The sequence below is a fragment of the Diceros bicornis genome, chromosome 13 (genome assembly GCF_020826845.1).
Source record: "Diceros bicornis minor isolate mBicDic1 chromosome 13, mDicBic1.mat.cur, whole genome shotgun sequence".
Lineage (NCBI taxonomy): Eukaryota > Metazoa > Chordata > Mammalia > Perissodactyla > Rhinocerotidae > Diceros > Diceros bicornis.
This window is the reverse complement of record NC_080752.1, coordinates 16,072,084-16,094,896: the sequence shown is the minus strand read 5'-3', so window position 1 is coordinate 16,094,896 and position 22,813 is coordinate 16,072,084. Positions and strand designations below refer to the sequence as shown.

General features: G+C 40.4%; 1 protein-coding gene across 3 annotated transcripts in view; it reads left to right on the top strand.

The window, feature by feature from the left end:
• The first annotated feature begins 3,199 nt into the window (after positions 1–3,199).
• The window catches only part of NDC1 (NDC1 transmembrane nucleoporin), a 50,193-nt gene continuing 30,579 nt past the window's right edge, over positions 3,200–22,813 (top strand). The window contains exons 1-9 of one of the 3 annotated variants that reach the window (XM_058552465.1): positions 3,200–3,485; positions 4,965–5,085; positions 7,821–7,922; positions 10,607–10,781; positions 12,627–12,765; positions 17,279–17,387; positions 19,327–19,378; positions 21,122–21,257; positions 22,067–22,159. In XM_058552465.1, coding sequence (XP_058408448.1) covers positions 3,429–3,485; positions 4,965–5,085; positions 7,821–7,922; positions 10,607–10,781; positions 12,627–12,765; positions 17,279–17,387; positions 19,327–19,378; positions 21,122–21,257; positions 22,067–22,159 — 984 coding nt within the window. In that variant the 5' untranslated portion in view covers positions 3,200–3,428. The remainder of the gene's footprint in view (positions 3,486–4,964; positions 5,086–7,820; positions 7,923–10,606; positions 10,782–12,626; positions 12,766–17,278; positions 17,388–19,326; positions 19,379–21,121; positions 21,258–22,066; positions 22,160–22,813) is intronic. The other 2 variants (XM_058552464.1, XM_058552463.1) reach the window with 2 other exon arrangements.

Here is a 22,813-nt window from a genome sequence, read left to right as displayed (position 1 = left end):
CATCCTTCTAGTTGCTGTATGTGGGATGCAGCCTCAGCATGGCCAGAGAAGCGGTGCATCAGTGTGCACCCGGGATCTGAACCCGGGCTGCCAGCAGCGGAGCGCGCGCACTTAACCGCTAAGCCACAGGGCCGGCCCCTATTTATTGCTTTTAAAACAAGTTCTTTCTGTATTCCTTTTTGATTCAAAAAAAAGTCCTTTGTTATGGCATTACTGTTGTTTCTTTGCTCTTCAGTTCGTTCTAGTTCAACCTTCATTTTGGAATGATTTTTTCTTTTTCTTTTTCTTTTTTTTGGGCAGGGGGGGAGGAAGATTGGCCCTGAGCTAACATCTGTTGCCAATCTTCCTCTTTTTGCTTGAGGCAGATTGTCCCTGAGCTGATATCTGTGCCAATCTTCCTCCACTTTGTATGTGGGACACCACCACAGCATGGCTTGATGAGTAGTGTGTAGGTCGGCACCTGGGATCCAAACCTGTGAACCTCGGGCTGCCGAAGTAGAGTGTGTGAACTTAACGACTACGCCACCGGGTTGCCCTGATTTTTTCTTTATTTCTATTTCTTCCTGGAGTTCTATCACACAATTTCTGAGTTTTTCTAGTACTAATTAGTATTGTTCTTTCATATTTTGTATTATTTTCTTAATTTATTTTATTCCTTTTTGAAGGATTAGTTTATAGTTTCATCTATTTAGTGCACATGTCTTTCTAGCATGCTTTCATTGTCTATAGGGATGCCTTTTACATAAGCTTAGAAAGACAAAGTGACTTTCCCAAGATCCTACAGTTCGTAAGTGGCAGAGCAGGCATTCACACTCACGTTTACAAGTGGAATCTCATTCAGTGCAGCATCTTGCAAGATCGTTTTATTACTGATGAAGAAACTAAGGCTCAGAGAGCAACTGCAGATGGTTGTGGGCGCTTGTGGTGGTTTCCACAGCTACAGGGTACAAGCTCCCCAGTTCCTGCTCAGCAGCAATGGTGTGGTTCTAACAGCAGCAGCCGCACTACCTGCCACAGCTCAGCATCACCTGTGGGCTCATGGGCCCTAATGCTGAAGAAGTAACGTCTCCCCGATATTTGGGTAATACTACAATTACCCAACCTTTTGCTACTACAACCCTGCTCTTTCTCCCCTATGCTCTTTCAGCTCTTCCAATACTTTTGTTATCAATTTTCTACATTAAATCCCTGTTGATTTAGATAACAAAGTTTGTTGTCCCAAATAGACACTGTCTGATGCAATTACTTTCTTCCATTTATTCATTCTTTTGTTCATTTAACAAGCAGTTATTGACTACCTACTAATGTTAAGGGCATTTTGGAAACAGTGATAAACAAGACAGACAAAGCCCCTGCCCTTGTGAAGCTTGTATACTTGGGGGAAGACAGACAACAAATGAGTAATTACACAAGATGGTTTCACATTGCGGTAAGTACTATAAAAATAGAAGTGGCTTAAATAATGAATAATTGTCTCTCTTGTGTAAATGAAGTCACGAGGTAAAGGTAGGTAGCTCAGGACTGGTATGGTTGCTCCAGGTAGTCAAGTCTCCTTTTAGCTCAGTACTTGATTTTGCCTAGCATGTGACCCTGTTTCCTGTGGTCCAATATGGTGCTAGAGCATATGTATGGTGCACACTTTCCCTGCAGCTGGATGAAGGAAGGGATCAAGAACAGGCAAAGAAGAGGCACTAGCTCTCTTTAAGGGGGGGTGTCTGGGAAGCTACCATGCAATACTTGGATTATATTTTATTAGTCTGAATTCAGTCACCTGCTATCACCTAGCTGCGAGAGAGACTGGGAAATGTAGCCACATGCCCAGTTGAAAATTGGGGGTTCTATTACTAAGAAAGAAGGAGACAATAGATACTGGGGCAGACAACAAGTAGTCTCTACCAAAGGAATTAAACAAAGTGATCTGATTGCAAGTAACCTGAGGTGTGTTTATGGACTCTCATTTAGAATGACTTTTTATAATCTTTCTCCACCACCAGATGGAAGGTTTCTTCGTGGCAGAGACTCGATCTACCTTTGTATTCTGTTTGTCCCGCAGTGCTTCAGACGTGGTTGATATTAACATGTTTTTGGAAGTGAATATGATATAATCTTAAAGCAACTCAGGAAACCATCATTAGCAAACATTGCAGAGCAATATGTGTGATCTCAGTTTCCCTCACTAGATTATGAGTTCCTTCAGAGTCAGTAAATCACTGGACCTCTCTGTCTTTCTAGACTACGGAATGTTGACTGTGTAATTGGGTATTAAAAGGTGTTAGCAGTATGCCTTCAGGGATCTCACTGAGTCATAATGCAATCAGAAGACTTCATTAAGTGGGACTCGGGTTGGTGAAAAGCCTTTTTCCTCACTGGCAGGAAATAATGACAACCAGTATTTGTATAGTATTTTATTCCATGTTCACATCACTGGATGCCATCTTTATTTTTATCCTTTTTTTGTGTGTGTGAGGAATATTAGCCCTGAGCTAACATCTGTTGCCAATCCTCCTCTTTTTGCTGAGGAAGATTGGCCCTGGGCTAACATCCGTGCCCATTTTCCTCTACTTTTTATGGGACGCCACCACAGCATGCCTTGAAAAGCAATGTGTCGGTCCATGCCCAGGATCCGAACCTGCAAACCCCGAGCCACCGAAGCAGAGCGTGCAAACTTAACCACTACGCCACCTGGCCAGCCCCTAGCTTTTTTTTTATACATAAAGAAATGGAGGCTCAGAGAGAGTCAAGAGATTCCACTTAGCAAGTGGCAGGGCTGGAACTGGAAACTAGATCTTACAAACCAAATGCACCTCTAAGGAAACAGATTTTTCCATTTCAGTGAAATTAGTGCCTAGTTTTGTGAAGAGGCCCACAGCATCCTTCAATTTCACTTTCAAGCGGTCGATAAACTAAAATCAGGAAAAATGAGGGCAAATCATTTTGCCAGATCTTTCTAACAGCAGTATTCTGTTCACTGCAGCCAGTACCGGCTTTATAAAGACTACGATTCCCAGCACCCTACACGGCACCTCCTGGAACACTTCCCAGCATGCCGTACTCTGGAACTCCGAGTCCCAGAATGCAACGCTCCTTCTCGCTCCCAGAGGGCCAAAACTACAGTTCCCAGCATGCAGCGCCGCCCTCAGTTTCTGGCGCCCCGCCGGACGCTGCTTCGGAGAGACCTTTTGGACTCCAGAGGGCGGGTCCTGGAGTCCCAGCTCCCTTGGGGGCACGTGTCTACGGGGCAGTTCTGGCCCGTTGGGCCTGTCCGGACGAAGCCTCAAAGGGATGGGTTGGGGCGTGGGCCGGGCTTCGCTCAGGCAGCGTTTGAGGCAGTCCCACCGGGGTCCTCCTGGGGCCTTTCTCCCTTTGAACTGCGGTGGCGGGCGGCCTCTTCGTCTCCTGCATCTCTCACAGTAGGGGCCACCATCACCATGGCCACGGCTGCGAGTGGGCCCTGCGCTGGCGGGTCGCGGGATATTCTGTGGCGGGTGAGTGCTGCGCGCGCTCTGGCGCTCGCTCGGCTGCTGCTGAGGTCGGGCTGGGCTGGCGGGTGCTGACGGCGCGTGCGCGTGAGGCGGCTCGAGGGGAGCGTGGGGAGCGCGTGGGAAGGGGGCGACCTGAGGGACTGAGTACGGAGTTGTGGGGGGGGGGACGTGTCCTGAGTGGAAGCTGATTACGGGGTGGAGGGGCGTGCTAGGGAAAGCTGCTTAGGGGGTGTGTGCGTGCGGGGCGTCCTAGTGCAGACTTGTCATATTATAGGATGCGAGAGGAATCCGGAGTGGAAGCTGGGCCGACTGGGAGGGTGACCTGCATGGGAACTGCGGTAGGGAATGTGGAAGAGTTTTATGTAAGGGTGGTGTGCCTAGTGGGCGCAAAATAAATAACTTGTTCATTACTGGGATAAGACGTGGGAAGGAATGTCCAGAATTGGAAAGAAGGTGGCCTGGCCTTCGCAGAGGCTGGGGTTGGGGACTGCGTAAGCAGGGCAGGTATTCTTGGTAAGTTAGAGGAGTGTATGCACTGTGGGGCAGAGATGAGGAGACTTCCTGTTGAAGTTGAATCCACAGTTCTGCCTCCATCCTGTGGAGGGCAAAGAGAAATAGTAGGGTACCCCAGCGGCACTGCCATCTACCCTGTATCCCAAGCTAAAAATTTTTGAGTCCTTAAGTCTTACCTGTTCTTTAGCATCTACCTTATCAATCACCAGTATCCTGTAGATTGTGCTTTAGAAACGTGGCTGCAGTTTTTTTTCCTTACCCATTGTCACTGCCTTCCCTCAGACGCTGATTGTAATCTTTGTCTTGGGCAGTCTTGGTGGACTGCCTTCTAACTGTTTCCTGTCTGAGTTTTGTCCTTTCTGATCCATCTTCATCACAGCCATCTTACAAACACAAGGGTGTTTCACATTCCAAAACATAAATCCATTTGTCACTTTCATGCTTAAAACCCCTCAGTATCTTTTCTTGTATTCACTTGCAACAGTAAATCATGTGCCTCTTGTATGGTAGGCACTGGTGATTCAGACACGAATATGATGCAGTAGTTGCCCAAAAAGGAGTGGGTATCTAATAATTGTAAACACAGTTACGATATACAGATGGTTCCGATAAAACGTGTACAGCTGTCCGATATTGATGTGTCTATCAGTTAAACCTAGAGAGACAAGTAGAAGTTGCTGTAAAATATAGTTGTAAAACTAAATAACACCCTCTCCCTCTCCCAAAGTGTGATATTTAATGTGGCACCTGACTTGGGACTAACACAAGCATCAGTTCACTGATAATTACAAGATTCTGTAGTGGCATATGATGTTATCAATAGTAGTAACCATTGGGGTTTATATATAGCTGCATGAACTGTGACCTGGGTGTAAATATTAGTGATGAACATCTGTATGAAAAGATACGATTTGCATAACTGAAATAGTTTGACTTCATGGTTGAGGGATTTTGTTTGTTTAATTACAGGTTTTGGGCTGGAGGATAGTTGCAAGTATTGTCTGCTCAGTGCTGCTTCTGCCCGTCTGTACCACAGTGTTTATCATCTTCAGCAGCGTTGATTTATTTCATCCTATACAGTGGCTTTCTGGTAAGTGATATTCAGTTTGGGAAAAACAGATTTACAGGACCTACTTCTCAGTGTAAAAATTGCATTATGTTTCAAATAATTCATTTTTAGTTACTGCCTGTATTGACATAGCAAAACCTTCGCTTTGAGGTAGTCTTAAGGTATTCCCTTCCTAACATAAACCACCTTTTCATTATATAAGAAGATTAGTAAACCTGTCAGAGACTGTGTATTATCACATGAACAAAAAGATCATTAGGAGACCCTATAAATTAAAACTTAATTTTTGTTTGTCTTTTGTTTTTGACAGTTTTATTGAGATTGTCTTTTTAAGGAAGAGAACTCGGCCTTTTATCTGTTTAAAAATTGTGTCTTGGGGCCGGCCCAGAGGCGCAGGCAGTTAAGTGCGCTCTCTGTGCTGCAGCGGCCCGGGGTTTGCAGGTTCAGATCCTGGGCACGCACCGACGCACTGCTTGTAGAGCCATGCTGTGGCAGCGTCCCATATAAAGTAGAGGAAGATGGGCACGGATGTTAGCTCAGGGCCAATCTTCCTCAGCAAAAAGAGGAGGATTGGCATCAGATGTTAGCTCAGTGCTAATCTTCCTCACACACACAAAAAAATTGTGGCTAGAAAATATGACATATATCTCTTTAAAAAACCTGTCTAAAATGAAGAAGACTTCATTTCTATATTGTGGCTAAGAAGAAGGAAAGATGAGAAGAGAGAAAAGGAGGAAAGAGTTAAAGACGAAGGAACATAGAATTAAATGCAAAGATTGATGAGGAAGAAAAGATTGGAGCAGGCTAAATGTTTTTCAGGATCCTTGGAGACAAAATAAAATTACTAACTTCATTAAAATATAACTATTTTATGTTAATTAATAATAGCTGCCAATTATTGCTATCTACTGTGTGCCAGACACCATGCTAGTATTACCTCTTATCCTTCTTATAACTGCATAATAAAGAGGTATTATCCCTACTTTATAAATGAGGAACCGGGGACTTGGATGATACGTCTGTGCAGAGACACGCAGCTAATGAGTAACTGAGCTAGGGTTTGATCATTGGTCTCTGACTTCAAAGCCTGTGTGTTTCTAGTATGCCCACACTAGAATTAAAAAATAAAAAAGGAGAAAAATTGCCAAAATAGGTTTTGAAATCTTTAAAGTCTTGCCTAAGACTAAGAAGCACAAATACTCTTGAAATTCTTATTTCCCTTCCAACAATAATAACAATAAATTTTTTTGCTTTGGAAAGTAGGAAATGTGTTGTTACTTTTTCAGAAGAAAATGCCAATGTTCAGAGTTGAAGCTTTACGTTGTGGCCGTGGGAGCTTCTGCTGCTCAAGAATGAGAGTCATGTTCAGTTTGCTGTTGAAACATGACAGTCACTTCCTGGGTGGGTCCCACAGGTCAGGTGACAGTAGCCCTAAGCCAGAGCAGCCATGGCAGGTATTTTGGTAACCACCTTGCCTGAGTCTGCATCACTCAGTGATCTTGGCTGTCCAGTCGCAACCTCAGAAAATTCGGTATTATAATCTACAGCCATTACCAATTGTTCAGAACTTGCCAGTTCATGGCCCAGGGTTCTTTAATCCTAATAACACTTTCTCCCAAATTGAGTTTGATTAGTGCCATTTTTCTCATCAAATGTTACTTGTCGTCTTCAACTTTTGCTTTACCAAGTCTTTTCAGAGAAATTGTACTCTTTCCTTGCTTATTTCTAGTCACATGAATCAGTTCTTTCATCTTTTTAGCTCAGTATAATGCTTGAGTTTAGTTGTGGATGCTTAATAAATATTTTTCATTAAATTTGGTCAATGAATTATACTTTTAAAAATCATTGGTTTCATTTTGTCTTAGTCTGTTCAGCAAACGTATGTCCTTGTTTTTATTTCTCTTGTTCTTATTTTTATGCGTAATATATACATATTTTAAACTTTGCCATATTTTTTTGTGTGTGTGTGTGAGGAAGATCATCCCTGAGCTAACATCGATGCCAATCCTCCTGTTTTTTACTGAGGAAGATTGGCTCTTGTCTAACATCCGTGCCTATCTTCCTCTACTTTATATGAGACACCACCACAGCACGGCTTGACAAGTGGTGCGTCACTGCACGCCCAGGATCCGAACCTGCAAACCCCGGGCTGCTGATGTGGAGCGCATGCACCTAACCACTGCACCACCGGGCTGGCCCAAACTTTGCCATATTTTTGAAATGGCATATTAATTGTTGAACTACTTTAAAATGTGAACGTATTAGTATTTCACAGGGATATCATTTTTTTTGTTTTTTAATTCAACTCATTTTGATGATTTATGGATTATGGTATTTCTAGAAATGTTACTTTTTTTTGCTGTAGGGGCTAATTACATTTATTAAGAAGAGATCTGAAAAATATTTACATTTTAAAAAGAGGCTGTTGGTATATTACTAAATATGGTACTTTCTGTTTCACATGATGAAATATATTTGCATATGGTAGTATTTTGTCTGGTGTTAATATGTGTGTTGTCTAAAAGAAATTCTGTTATAATTTTAAAAGACCCAGAGTTTGGTCCAGATAACTCACACCGTAGTTTTTGTGTTGATGTCCGATAGGACCTGTCGGCATGTATCAGTAAATTTCTAAAGAAAAGATAACTTTTAAAATTAAAATTATAGTTGTGGTTCAGATCCTTTTTCTTTTGCAATATGCTGAACGTAACTACATGGCTGAATGAACTTACTAATTCATCTCTCTTATGTTTTAGATTCTTTCAATGATCTATATAGTTCCTATGTAATCTTGTACTTCCTGCTGCTGTCAGTGGTAATAGTGGTAATAAGTATTTTCAATGTGGAGTTCTATACAGGTGAGTTTTCGAATGTTAACCATCTTAAGAACATCTGAAATTATTTTACTAAGGGCAGACTAAAAGCATTTTGTATATGGGTATGTATAAGAGGCTGTATTTTATGTCAAAGTTTAAAAAATATATACAGAATCATGTACTTTAAATGTCTCACCTTAAAATATATTTGGATGCTAGTTTCTCTTTTTAAAAAATATTTAGAGCTCTTAAGACAAATATTGTATGATTCCACTTATATATATGAGGTACCTAGAGTAGTCAGATTCATAGAGACAGAAAGTAGAATGGTGGTTGCCAGGGGTTGAGGGGAGGAGGGATGGGGAATTGTTGTTTAATGGGGACAGAGTTTCAGTTGGAGAAGATGGAAAAGTCTAGAGATGGATAGTGGTGATGGTTGTACAACAATGTGAGTGTATTTATGTCACAAAAATATACTTGTGGTAAACTTGATGTATATTTTGCCATAATAAAAAATAATTTAGACCTTTTAATAGTTCAGAGCTGGTATTAAAGTTGTGATTCAGCAGATGTAGTATAAAAATAACTCCTTTATAGGGTAGGACATCAGGACCAGATGATTTCTAAGGTCCTTTTCAAGTATAAAAGTCTATAATTCTGTGATTTTCCCCTAAAATTTACAATATTATATGTTTTGCCTTGGGAGAATCACCTGCTAGATTCCAGAGCTTTTTATTTTTCTCAGTTTCTCTCCTTATTCTTCCTGCCTTTTCAGATTCCTTGAGTCTGTCCTTAAGAGTACAGTAAGAAGCTTTTTCTGACACTTCTTCTTTTGGTTATAGTATCATTCCTCCTTTTAGCTTTTCAGTAGTTCCTTGTTAGATATGGTGTAGAATTTCAAATCCTGCTCTGGATGTTCTAAAACATACCCTTTTCCTTGTTTCTCATTCCTCGCTGGTGGATCTCTGTTTCTGTTCGGGCCGTATACAAACTCCTTGGCTTATATCACGTGTTCTCTCACATGGCCCCATGTACCTGGGTCATCTAAATGTAGATGCCAGTCTAGGGCTCTCCAGCTAGTCCTTCTTAAAGTTTCATTAGTCACTTTGGCTCATTCCTTCAACAAGCATTCTTTACGCGTTTACTATGTGCCATGCGTTGGGTGGGGATAAGAAATAAATGTTATAGTCTCTTTTTTTCCCAGAGGATCACAGTTAATGGGGAGACAGACAGTAAACATCAAGTATATTCAATTATAATATACTGGATAGTATGGGAGTTTATAGGAGCACCATTTACCCTGCATGGGGAGCTTCCTGGAGGAGATAATGCTTAAACCAAGCCTTGAAGGGTGAGTTGTATTAAGTAGAGAGAGAAGGAAAATGATGTTCTAGGGAAAAGGTATAGCGTTTAAGAAGGCTTAGTGAAATGAGAAGGTTTGGTATATTCAGAGGATTATAAGTTGCACAGTTACTAGGCCCTCAGTGCCATTTCTGGTGGGGAGGGAGAGGTGATAGCAGCCTCTTCCCCAAAGTGTAAAGCACCTGAGCCCTCTCCCTTCATACCTAATTTTCCACCTCCCCACAATCTCTTCACTTGGCGTATATTAAAAGAAGAATGCATAGGTCAGGGAACCCTGTGGTAGCTGTTTTCAAAGGTCAACATTCCTAAGCTTCCACCCACACTTGTCTCCCTCAGTTCATTTCCAGAAAACTTTTGGAGTATCAGAGAGGTATTAGAAATTCCCGGGGCCAGCCCGGTGGCGCAGCAGCTAAGTGTGCGCGCTCTGCTTCAACAGCCAGGGGTTTGCAGGTCGGAATCCTAGGCGCGCACTGACGCACCGCTTGTTCAAGCCATGCTGTGGTGGCATCCCATATAAAGTAGAGGATGATGGGCACGGATGTTAGCCCAGAGCCAGTCTTCCTCAGCAAAAAGAGGAGGATTGGCATTGGATGTTAGCTCAGGGCTAACCTTCCTCACAGGAAAATAAAAAGAAAGAAATTCCCATACAAGCATTTATTTTAGTATTCAGTGTTGTCATCATTTACCTAGTTTGTGGTTTATTTTTCACAGATGGATTATATATTGACCATTTCAAATGCCGAAATAAAAATAACTTGCTGGAGGGCAAGCACTATCTTTTTTAAATTATTATTATTTATTCTTTTATGGCACTTAGGAGAGTGCCAGGGTAAGCACTATTTGAGCTATCAGGAAATTTTAATTAGAAAGAACTGAAAAATGTTAATCATGCTATCCTTAGGCTTCATCTCTAGATTCTTTGGGGTGGGGTGTGTGTGTGTGTGTGTGTGTGTGTATGCATCTCTTCGTATTCAATCTTTTTTCAAATTATTTTAACTTAGAATTTTTCTGTACTGTATTTTACATTCGCTCTGGGTTTCTTCCTGCCCTTTGGAGTATTTGTGCAGGATGTTTTCTTCTAGAAGTTGTATGGTTTCAGGACATACATTCAAGTCTTTAATCCATTTTGAGTTAATTTTTGTGTATGTTGTAAGATAATGGTCTACTTCCATTCTTTTGCATGTGGCTGTCTAGTTTTCCCAACACCATTTTTTGAAGAGACTTTCCTTTCTCCATTGTGTGTTCTTGGCTCGTTTGTCAAAAATTAGCTGTCCATAGATGTGCAGGATGAAAGGGAATAGTGGAAGTCCTCTAACTCTGTATGCTGCAGATTATATAGCCACAGTAATGTGTTCTGTTTGCAGTGGTGCCTTCCATTCCCTGCTCCCGACTGGCACTGATAGGGAAGATCCTTCATCCTCAGCAGCTCATGCACTCATTTATTCATGCTGCCATGGGAATGATGATGGCTTGGTGTGCTGCAGTGATAAGCAAAGGTCGATACAGTTTTCTTGTGGTTCCCTGCACTGGTACTGAGAGGTAATGTTAAATATAGTTTTTCTAAGTTTTTCTAAGTTCTAAGACCTTATTTAGTTACTAAGCCAAAGGTGACCTGTATAGGTTAGTAGTTTATGTTTTTTTATTTATTTATTTTTTTCCCCCAAAGCCCCAGTAGATAGTTGTATGTCATAGCTACACATCCTTCTAGTTGCTGTATGTGGGATCCGGCCTCAGCATGGCTGGAGAAGCGGTGCGTCAGTGCGCGCCCAGGATCCGAACCCGGGCCGCCAGCAGCGGAGCGCGTGCACTTAACCGCTAAGCCACGGGGCCGGCCCAGGTTAATAGTTTATGGATATTCTTTGCTTTCCAGACTTCTACAGAAGGTGCTTTTTTACATACATCAAACATTTTTATTTTTTTTTTTAATAATTTTATTTATTTATTTCTTTTTCCCCAAAGCCCCAGTAGATAGTTGTATGTCATAGTTGCACATCCTTCTAGTTGCTGTATGTGGGATGCGGCCTCAGCATGCCCGGAGAAGCGGTGCGTAGGTGCGCGCCCGGGATGCGAACCCAGGCCGCCAGCAGCGGAGCGCACGCACCTAACCACTAAGCCACGGGGCCGGCCCCATCAAACATTTTTGATGTTTTATGTTTGTTAAATTCAACAGTTTTTTTTTTTTTATTTTACTTTATTTTTTTGTGAGGAGATCAGCCCTGTGCTAACATCTGCCAATCCTCCTCTCTTTTTGCCGAGGAAGACTGGCCCTGGGCTAACATCCGTGCCCATTTTCCTCCACTTTATATGGGACGCCACCACAGCATGGCTTCACAGGCAGTGCGTCGGTGCACGCCCGGGATCCGAACCGGCGAACCCCGGGCCAGCATAGCGGAGCGCGCACACTTAACAGCTTGCGCCGCCGGGCTGGCCCCTCAACAGTTTTTTTAAACCATTTATTCTGTGCAGTGTGCTGTGCTAGATGCTATCGGATTTATGAGAGTGATTCACACATAGACTATAAGCTCCTTGAGAGTTGAGAACAGTAGGTGAATTAAGACATGGATACAAATGTATGTAATAGGAGAGAAATAGGAATGTATGAGAAACAGATGTAATAGGAAGAAAGTGAGATGTGCAGATAAAACCTGTGGCAGTTTATCTCCCAGGGAGGATCCACATGTGGCTTCCTGGAGGAGGTGGCATTTAGGTTGGAGTTTGAAGGAAGGATAGTACGGGAAGAATGAAGAAAAAATTTTTTAAAAATTGTAACTACCTTCCTCAGTGGAGTACTTTTATAATTTTGAAAGGTATACAGTTCTTGAACAAACGGCATTGATATAAATTTCAAGTTGATATTCTGACTTTAAAAATCAAAAAACATTACTGGAATAATCTTAAGTTCTCTATTTTCTGTTGACAGTAAAACAGTGTTCGTGAGTACTATTGAATACTCGATTTCCTTTTGTCCCTCAGTTACTATTATGTAAGGCAGTTTTTTTTCCTAATGTGATAAATTTTCTTTAGTGAGAAGGGTCCCCATGAGGGATTGCCCAGTTGTAGGGGACAGCCCGGAGGGAAGCGCAGAGTAGTCCCACTCAGTGCACATGCGGTGCACCATCTTGTAGGCAGCGCTGCTTACTGTCCCAGGGACATTCCTACCCTTGTCACATTTCCAGAGCAACAGAGCTAGAGACTTAACTAAAGGTCAGATTCTCATGCATCACGGAAAAAGGTTCTGTTAATCTTTTGCCCACACTTAACCTAAAATGAACCATTTTGTTAGAATTTGGGGCATTTCTTAAGTGATTAAGTCAAAGTTTTGCCTTCAGTGAATGTTTATGTGTGTCCCTGCCTGTTGAATTAATAACCTAACTTTTCCCTCAGTTTAGAGAGCCGTGCTGCACAGACCTGCTTAAATGAGTATCACCTTTTTTTCCTGCTGGCTGGAGCGTTTATGGGCTATAGCTATAGCCTCCTGTATTTTATCAACAACATGAACTATCTTCCATTTCCCATCATACAGGTAAGAGATCATTTGAGCATTACCTTCTGTCAGAATTTGGCAGAGTTAAAATTGCCTTGGTATGTGTAAATATAACTGGCCTTATCTGATTAATGCAAGATTTGATCAGCATAATTTAGGACTGAGATCCTCAAAGTGCCATTTGGAGAGGAGAAATTTGTCTTCATAGACTTGAGCGTATATTTGAGAGCCGTAGGTGCCCATCCTGCTGCCCCTCTCAGAATATTGCTGTGCTCCATTCTTTCCCTCCCTGCTTGGTAGTGGCAGTTGCTGTGACCTAGCAGGGCTGGGGGAGGAGGATGATGACATTCATGCAAAGTACCTCTATGCAGCTGCCAGCTTCTTTTTGAGCCTAAGAACCTCATGAGCTTTAGGATGTGCAAGTAAGTATAGAATATGCCAATTACTGTCTCAAATCCTCTTCAGAACAGGGCATGATGTGTATAAACAAATAAAACAGTTTCAGCTGGTTTGAGTGGGATAGTTTATCTTTTGGTTAGGTTTGTAAAAATCTACTAATCTGGTAGGAGACATCTCTGGAACTCAGAACTGCGTCCTCTGGCAGGAGAGAGAAAGATCGGTTGAGATTGCTCCTGTGGCATCAAGGCGCGCCCCAGCCTTTTCCCGCTCTTCCTGACTATGCTATTATTCACTTCGTTCCCTCTCTGTGGCAGGCTGAGGACTGGGCCTTGGAGCAAAACTCTTAGAACCAGCCCCTTCCCATGAGGACCCAGTCTGGTGGGCAGGGAGGGACGTGTAAATGTGTGCTGTGTCGTGAGAGTGTAAGTGTGAGAGTGTGATGGCCTCGCGTTCTCCTGGTTTAACTCCGGTGTTCACATGCCTGTTGTATCCGTGAGAACAAGGTGATGAAAACACAGCTACTGCAGGAGGTAGTGCTAATGGAAAAGGAGCTGACCCTCCCTCCCTGCAGTTGGTGGATGTATGAGGAGAGAGTCATTTAGAAATTCTTCACATCTTGTGGAGATGAATTAAAAGCAGAGTGTCAGCTCTGCCACCTCAGAATTTCAAAAGGAGAAAAACCCCAAAATCCTGTACAGAAATATCCATGGTAAATCATTTTTGAGTCAAACATGATTAAGAATATCGAGAAGGAAGAAGAGAAAGTGTTAGAGAAGAATGAGATACCCCCAAATACCTTGCTCCTCTGTGAACCTCAGCTGAAAGTAACCATCTGTTTAAGGTCACAAATGTGCAATAGAGTGAGCAGAGGAGCAGTCCAGTAATGACAGTGCTGGTAAATTAGTGTCTCTACCATGTAATGTCACATTTGTAAAATTTGACTGCTAAACTTTTTGTAATTTCTTTTGATAAAATTTTAGATTTATTCTTATATCCCAGAAGTTTATTCTCTGATGGTAATATTCAGCTTTGGCTTCAGGTTGAACTTTGGCAGAATGTTGATTTTTAACATTTGGCCATTCGCTGTTTGGCCAGAATATATTTTGAGGTTGTCTCTTATAACCATGAGTGTACAGTGGCATTTGGTCTGCCCAGTTGGGTGCTGTTCTCCAGCCTGGGGATGGTTAGAGCAGTTTTGTTGGGTGGGTACAGTGGAGTAAGGGAGGTAAGGATGTTGGCAAGAGTAGTTGAAATGATGGATCTTTGTGCCTGGGACCATAGTTTCTCATCTATCAAGTTTGTAACTGTCTTTGTTTGTGTAGCTGGGTAGATTTGCCTCCCCAGAAGAGTGAGGGGGAGGGAGGACACTATAGCTTAGCTTTCTTTCATTAGCCCTAAGAGCATGGTGCACGGAGTATGACCTTCCCTTATACGTTTTAGGTTGCTCAAAGGAAGCAGGATTTGATTGTCAGGACATCGCAAGCTTGTTGTGAGAAATCAGGCCCATTCCTTCTTCTGAGCATCCACAAAGTGGTGTGATGGCTGTAGCCATTTACTTTTTTTTTTTTTTTTTTGTGAGGAGATCAGCCCTGTGCTAACATCTGTCAATCCTCCTCTTTTTTTTTTGCTGAGGAAGACTGGCCTTGGGCTAACATCCGTGCCCATCTTCCTCCACTTTATGTGGGACGCCGCCACAGCATGGCTTGCCAAGCGGTGTGTCAGTGCATGCCCGGGATCTGAACCGGCGAACCCCGGGCCACCGCAGCGGAGTGTGCGCACTTAACCGCTTACACCACCGGGCCAGCCCCTACTTTTTTTTTTTTTTAACCAGCCAAGCTGACCAGAGAAAGTTAGACCTTAAAAAAAATTTTTTTTTTTTTTTTACAAGCAATAATAACCATTATTATCATCGTCATCGTCATCTTTGGTGCTACCTGTCAGCCAACTTCCTAAGAGTATAGTGGTAACATTTTCATTATAAAATGTTATTCAGGGGTCGGCCCTGTGGCATAGTGGTCAAGTTCGGCGCTCTCTGCTTCTGCAGCCTGGGTTTGTGGGTTCGGATCCTGGGCGTAGACCCCCTCGTCAGCCATGCTGTGGCGGTGACCCACGTATAAAGTAAAGGAAGATTGGCACAGATGTTAGTTTAGGGCTAATCTTCCTCAAGCAAAAAAAGAGGAAGATTGGCAACAGGTACTAACTCAGGGTGAATCTTTCTCAGCAAAAAAAAAAAGTTATTCAAATACTATAGATAAAATGTCAGTTCAGTGGCCAGTCTCAGTCTTTGCCTCAGAGATAACCACTGGGACCAGTTTGGTGTGTATTCTTCCAGACCCCTTATTGTACGTTTACGTATATAGTACCTATGACATATTTTGTGGGGTGAGGTTTCCATAAGTAGTTTTATATTGTACATGTTATTCAGTAACTACTCCTTTCATATAACAATATGAAAAATGAAATCTTTTAAAAAAAATCTGCTAATTTTAACCACTTTGCCATTAGCCCATTAGGTTTTTTCCTTTAAATTGCCTACTCTACTAAAACCATTTTTGTTGTCCTTATCAAATTCTTAATGACAGACTGGTAGGGAAAAGCAGAATGCTAGCGTGGAGTAGGGAACAAAGAAATGGAGGCACACCAAGACAGGGCTTGGCAAGCTCTAGGCCAACAGGACTGTTTGAAAGTATTAAATGAGATAAGAATTACACAGTAAATACTCAGTAAAGGATAGCTCATAGCCAAATCACGGAAGAAACCCAACAGGGAATTGAAAAACACTTCAGCTTGGGAGCAAGAAAGTATATTAGCTATTCTCTGCATACCTACTGAAATGTCTGCCTGCTTCCCTGTCTTCTCTGGAGGCTTCTGAGTAGTGGTTGAGGTGAGAGCTGCAGTAGGAACAGTACAGAAACTATGCCCTTTTTACTGGGGGGTCGAGGGGAGAAGGTGGTAGCACCCAGTGGCTACACAGAATAGTGCAGTTTCGTATCTTGAACTTTGAAAATATCTGTGTAAACCAGGATACTTGAAGCTGTACTGTCAGTGACCAGGTATTTCCATGGGCTACTTTTTGTTAGACACTGCAGGAATCGGCTGACGTGGTCTGAACCTCCACCTAAGTGCTGTAGTTCTTCGCTGTTCTTGAGCTCTTGAAATTCCTTAAAGAAAGATCAGCTCTAATATAAGCACAAAAGAAGACCAGAATTTGAGAAATTCATCTTTGGTTTGTTAGGTTTCTTTAGATTCTTTCCAATAATTTAAAAATATTTTTTCCTTTGGCATTTTGGGGGCAGGGACTGGAGAAGGCCAAACAACCCTTGTTTCACAACAAGTGTAGTTTTTTCAGAAAAAAAATTTCATGTTTTTTCTTATTTGATTCTTTTCTCTTAAATTGTTTGAGTTGGAAGGTACCCACTACAGAATTACTTAGCTGGTTTAGACTTCTTATCTCACAGATAGCTAGATTGAGAGGAGATGTGACTTGCTCAGTGTTGTACAGAAAGAGGAAGCACTAGAACTCAAGTCTCTGATCCTTAGGCTAGTGTCTTCTTCACTGCCTCCTATTTTTCTGCAAGCAGCATTTTAAAAAATTCAGTGTAGGGGCAGTATAGATTATCTTTAAGATTGCAGGCTCTAAAGTCAGCCTGCCTGGATTAAAACCTCAGCTTTCTTTTTGCTGGCTGGTAACATTGGTTAGGTTACTTAACGTCTCTATGCCCTGGTTTTTCCATCTGTAAGATGGGGATAATAATAGAACCTCCTTCATAGGGTTGTTTTGAGATTTAAATTGATTAATGTATGTAAAGTGCTTAGAACAGTATCTGGTACGTGGTAAGCACCCAAAGAATGTTAGCTCCTGTTGTTGTTATGTTTTTTTGTACTTTTTCTATCTCCATAGTCTTTAGTATCAAGTGTAGATTGATATTGTTAATTTTCTCACTTTGGATCTCGTATAATGAGATGTTGTATAATGTAAATATTAAATATTTTAATAGCAGAAATAGTTGATTTTTTGCCTCTGGAGTAAAGTTTGTCTTTTTATGGAATGATTATGTTGTATATGTGGACAGTTAATAGTTGTGTGCTTGCTTTAGAATGAAGTAAACCTCTGTTTGGATGTCATTTGATTCTGTTTTTCTTTTTTCCACAGCAGTACAAGTTCCTGCGCTTTAGGAGATCTCTGCCCTTACTAGTTAAGCATAGTTGTGTGGAGTCCCTGTTCCTGATTAGAAATTTCTGTGTTGTGTATTATTTTCTTGGTAAGAATTTCTGCTTTTTGATACAGTGTATGCATTAGCTCATAGCTTGGGAAATGTCAGTTACAAAGTCATTCTTGGGTCCGGCCTGATTGCGCAAGCCGTTAAATACGTGCGCTCCGCTGTGGCGGCCCAGGGTTCACTGGTTCAGATCCCGGGCGCGCACCGACGCACTGCTTGGCATGCCATGCTGTGGCGGCGTCCCATATAAAGTAGAGGAGGATGGGCACGGATGTTAGCCCAGGGCCAGTCTTCCTCAGCAAAAAAAGAGGAGGACTGGCAGATGTTAGCACAGGGCTGGTCTTCCTCACAAAAACAAAAAACAAAGTCATTCTTGATTGTATTTGTATGTTTCCTACAGTTGTAGGTATGTGATTAGGCCAACTGATTCATTGTTTAGATTGTCAGAGTGTTTAGTTAAGGGAAAATATTGTTAAAGAAAATGTGGTATATACATACAATGGAGTATTATTCATCTTTAAAAAAGAAGGAAATTCTGTCACATGCTACAACGTGGATGAACCTTGAGGACATTATGCTAAGTGAAATAAGCCAGTCACAAAAAGACAAATATTGCATGATTCCACTTATATGAGGTATCTAAAGTGGTCAAACTCTTAGAAAGGGAAAGTAGAATGGTGGTTACCAGGGGCTGGGGGTGGTGAAAGGGGAGTGTTTAATGGATATAGAGTTTCACTTTTGCAAGATGAAAAAGTTCTGGAGATCTGTTACACAACAAGGTGCATATAGTGTACGTACACTTAAAAATGGTTAAGATGGTAAATTTTATGTTATGTTTTTTTACCACAATTAAAAAAATGTGTTCTTTTAAAAAAGGAAAATATTGTATGTCATTTGGTCATTACTCTAGACATAACATGCCGTTTTTATAAGTTTGTAACTTGTTACTAATACAGTAGAAATGTCCTGTTGCTAAGGGAACCTTGTAAAATTTATTAACATGAATTTCAAGCACAACAATGCAGCTTATTCAATATAATGAGCAATACAAGTTGAATGGAGAACGTTAATGTCAATAGCAACACATAATAATGTAAACAAAATCCAACATTCTAAAATACTGTTTTCAGACTATAACTTTTTATAATCCTACTTTTTTCTGTGGATATAATTTGACAAAATTGTTCTCACTCTGTGTAGGCCATTCTGTTGTCTACTTTTTTCATTCGTAGTTTATATAATCGATTTTTCTACATAGCTGTTATAATTGTCATTCTAACATTAACACTTTGTTGTATTGGATTAACTTACTAAAGTCAGTCTGGCCGTTCCTCTATAGTTGTATGTTTGGGCTGACATAGCGTCCATGGTCAACTGTTTCTCATATAACTCCATTTATGTTCCATTCAAATTTCATTTCCAGTATTAACACTTTTTATTTCTTTGTTGCCCTTTGGCCTTTTTTGGCCAGTTGCCTCTTTCAGTTATTTATTTTTGTAAAATGTCCTGGGAGACAACACAACTGCATGCTTTGCTGTCTCTGTGTGAACTAAATGAAGGACACATGTGAGTGACCAATTACCAAGAGACTCTGAAAGAAGTGACATGATTGGTCACAGACTATGGTGTGCATGTGTTATCTCCGTACTGATTTATGTACTGAGAAGCTAGAAGTTCTACATTCAGTTCCTCATAGTTACTATACGGCAGTAATTGAAATTTGAGTTGTGTTGTTGGAGGACTGGTGTTACTTCACTAAACCATGGTAACTGAAATATGTACACATTGGAACTGTGCAAAGCAAGGACTGCCTGTATTTAGAAATTATTTTCTTGCTCATTCCTAATCAAACAATCTAGCATTTTGACTGAGGTCTTGGTGTTGACTTGGCCATCTCATCAACTCCATATTCCAAAGCATGATTAAGATTTATTTTATTGACTTTTTTATGTTCATAGCATGGTATTTTTTTCCCCCTTAGGCCATATTCCCAAAGCTTGGATTAGCACTGCTATGGACCTTCAGATAGATGAGTAAGTGGTGTACGAAAAGTCTAATTTTAACTGTTTTTAGATGTTTCCATCCTTTTAGATGTTTGCTAGTTTCCAGATATTTTGTTTATATTTAGCCTTTAAATTTTTTTAAAAATTGTATTCATTTTTGAATACACATGGTTCACATAGTTTAAAATTCCAGTGGTATATAACAGGGTGTACAGTGAGAGACTCCTTTTACTCCTTTCTCCAGTCACCCAGTTACTGTCCCCAGAAGTAAGCAATGATAATTCATTTTTTGTTAGATACAGCTTTTATATTACATAAAAGTGGACTTCTTGAGTTGGGTAGACATGCCACTCCTGTTTTTCTCCTCAGTAATCATTCTGTACTTTGTTGTGGTAGACAAGCACAGTGCTGTGGTGGTATTCTAATTTTGCCCATGAGGAGGTAATTGAGCAAGGTCAAGTGACCAGTTAAAGGTCACAAGTGGCCGTCAAGTGGCAGCACTGCGGTGTATTGTTCTAGTTACCATGCACTTTGCACATAAAGCTTTAATCTTTATTTGGCAAATAAATATGAATTTCTCTATTAGTGTTTGTTCTTTTAAGTTTGGTTACTCCACTGTGAGACTTTCCGTATCATACACAGGCTTCACTAATATCAGTTTCTGGGAGTGGGATATTGGCATTTATGGGTATTTGAGATATTACAGTTGCTGCAGTGTAGATTTCAATTCCTAACTTTTAAAACTTCCTAGGAAAAATTTAGTTTTGTCTTCTGCTTAATTGCTAGATATGAAACCAAACACCCGAGTCATTTAGTATGTTAGCCCAGATTTTTAACTGGGTCAAATGGAAAGAGAAAAATATTTGATAGAAATTTAACATAATACTTATTTCCTCCTTTCACTTAAAAAATGTTCTATTTGTATGGCAGTGCCTGATATTCTATCCTTAATGTATGCCAGGAAATGTTTACTTGAAAGCTGAACATAACTTCATTTATTGGGTGGCCCCCTGCCCCCAGTGAATTCAAGCACTCTGCTGGGCACTCCTAGGAAAGCTATTTTAAATCTTGTAATAGCTGAGAGGTAGAATGAAGAGATTATGCCACCATTATGTGGATGAGGTAACTGAGAAGGGATAGGCCAAGGATTTACCTAATCACAACACTTAGAAATGTCAGAGTCAGAGGTTCAAATCCTGTTTTTACCCCTGCTAGTTGTGTGATTGTAGAATTATGATGACTTTGCTAATTGATCTGTTCAAGATTTTGGCAAAATAGCATTCACTTTATTTAGCAGTCTTAACAGTTTCTTAAATGATTGAAAAGTAAAGGTTTTTAGGTTATGTTTAGGTTATCGTTAGTTTTAACTACTGTGAAACTGTTTATCGATATACAAATGGAGCTGAAATCTGGTCCAGGAGAGATGCTAGTCATGTTGAGTGGTTTTTAAGTATCAAACTACAAAGCAATAATAGTAAAATTTTATCCAGGCTCTAGGGCTTATAGGTACAGTTCGTTCTTTCTCCATAGTAAATGACAGTGACAGTTTGGAACACACGAAACTGAGTGACAGTTTAGGTCTGCTCTTCCCTTCAGGCTCCCTTATGTACCTCATAAGAAAGTATTAGGGAAAGAATTCTGTAGGAGAGGAGTCTATCACCATTATTATTTTGAAATTGGATTTGTTTGTTTCTCAGTGTGGAGCCCCAAGTCTGTTAAATGCTTAGATTGTACTTTTCCCATAAGATTAAATAGTAATTTCTACTTTTATAGGCAGTTTCATAGGCCCCTTGACACTGTGAGTGGCCTCTTGAATCTCTCATTACTCTACCATGTCTGGTTATGTGGTGTCTTTCTCCTGATGACTTGGTACGTCTCATGGATACTCTTCAAAATCTATGCCACAGAGGTTAGTGTTGAGTTTTTTGTTAATACTTTTGTGTTGTGGAGTGCACAGATTTCTTTTTAGTAGGGCACTGATCAGCATGCTATTATGCCCAAAGCCATTTTGAGAAGTCAGGTTTTGGTTTCTCTTCTGAGACTTGATTAAGGTTGTATCATTTATAACCATCATTTGCTTGGTATTTTTTTCTGAGGAACAGTGTTGGTATCCTTGATTGTTGGAAACTAAACTGAATGGACTGCTAGTGGTACTTACTATGCTTTGTCTATAGTCTAATTCTCTTCTGAAGGTTTCCATTTCTCTATTGAGTACATACTAGGTGGGCCTGAATTTTAAATTATTTTTATGTGCTATTGATATAAATGCTATTAAAATATTTAAGTATAAGGCAATAAAACATTTGTTCTTTGAAGGAAACTTTTAAAATATATATTGAAGAAGTGATTTTAAATGAATGGGAATTACATTGTCTTTATCATCCAAGTGTTTTTCTAGGGAAACGAGTGTTTCTGTTTCATTTTACCATCTCTGTAGGTTTGTGTCCTTCAGTGGCTTCAGAGAGTCTGTTTTTAAAATTTGTTTCTATTATTGAAAGTCAGAGATCTAATAAAATTAGGAAAGTAACATTTTAGAAAGTAGTGTGTTTGGGTATATATAACTTTAATGCAACCTGTTTTTGCAAAGAACACTAACAATGTTAATTTGTTTGTATTGTCTCCTTTTTAATAAATTTCAATTAGTGCTTACTTACTGAATGTAATAAAGTCATGAAAATAATAATTTTCATAGTTCTTATGTTTGATTATATTTGACAGGCTCATCTGTTTCCTGTTCAAGCACCATTTGCAGAAGAGTCAGATGAATGCCTCCCAAAAGTTTTAAACAGCAATCCTCCCCTCATCATAAAGGTACCAGAACGGTGCATTTTGTATCTTTACACCGTCATCTCTAACTTATTTATTTATTTTTTTAAATAATTCTATTTATTTATTTGTTTTCCCCCAAAGCCTCAGTAGATAGTTGTATGTCATAGCTGCACATCCTTCTAGTTGCTGTATGTGGGACACGGCCTCAGCATAGCCGGAGAAGCGGTGTGTCAGTGCGCGCCTGGGATCCGAACCTGGGCCGCCAGCAGCGGAGCGTGCGCCCTTAACCGCTAAGCCACGGGGCCGGCCCATCTCTAACTTAAATCTTAAGGAAGAACTTAATATTTAGCATATTTGGATATATTTTTTGAGGGCTTACAATATTCTAGGAGTAGCATTTTTAAAAATCACCTACATGCTATACTGAATGCTGTTTACTTTTTCAGTTTGCTTTCAAAGTAACTAAGATGCAAGTATATATTGCAATGGATGTATACAAGAAAAGCTAATTTGGTATTCAGAATATATATAAAAATATTTCCAAGCATGAAATATGATGATATGCAACCATATGCATTTGCTTTTCATAAACTCCTCATGGCAGCAAAACAAAACACTGTTGTTGTTTTTTTTTTTTAATCATCGTATCAAGACATATTTTTACTCATGTAGTATATTTCTTGACTGTTAGGATCA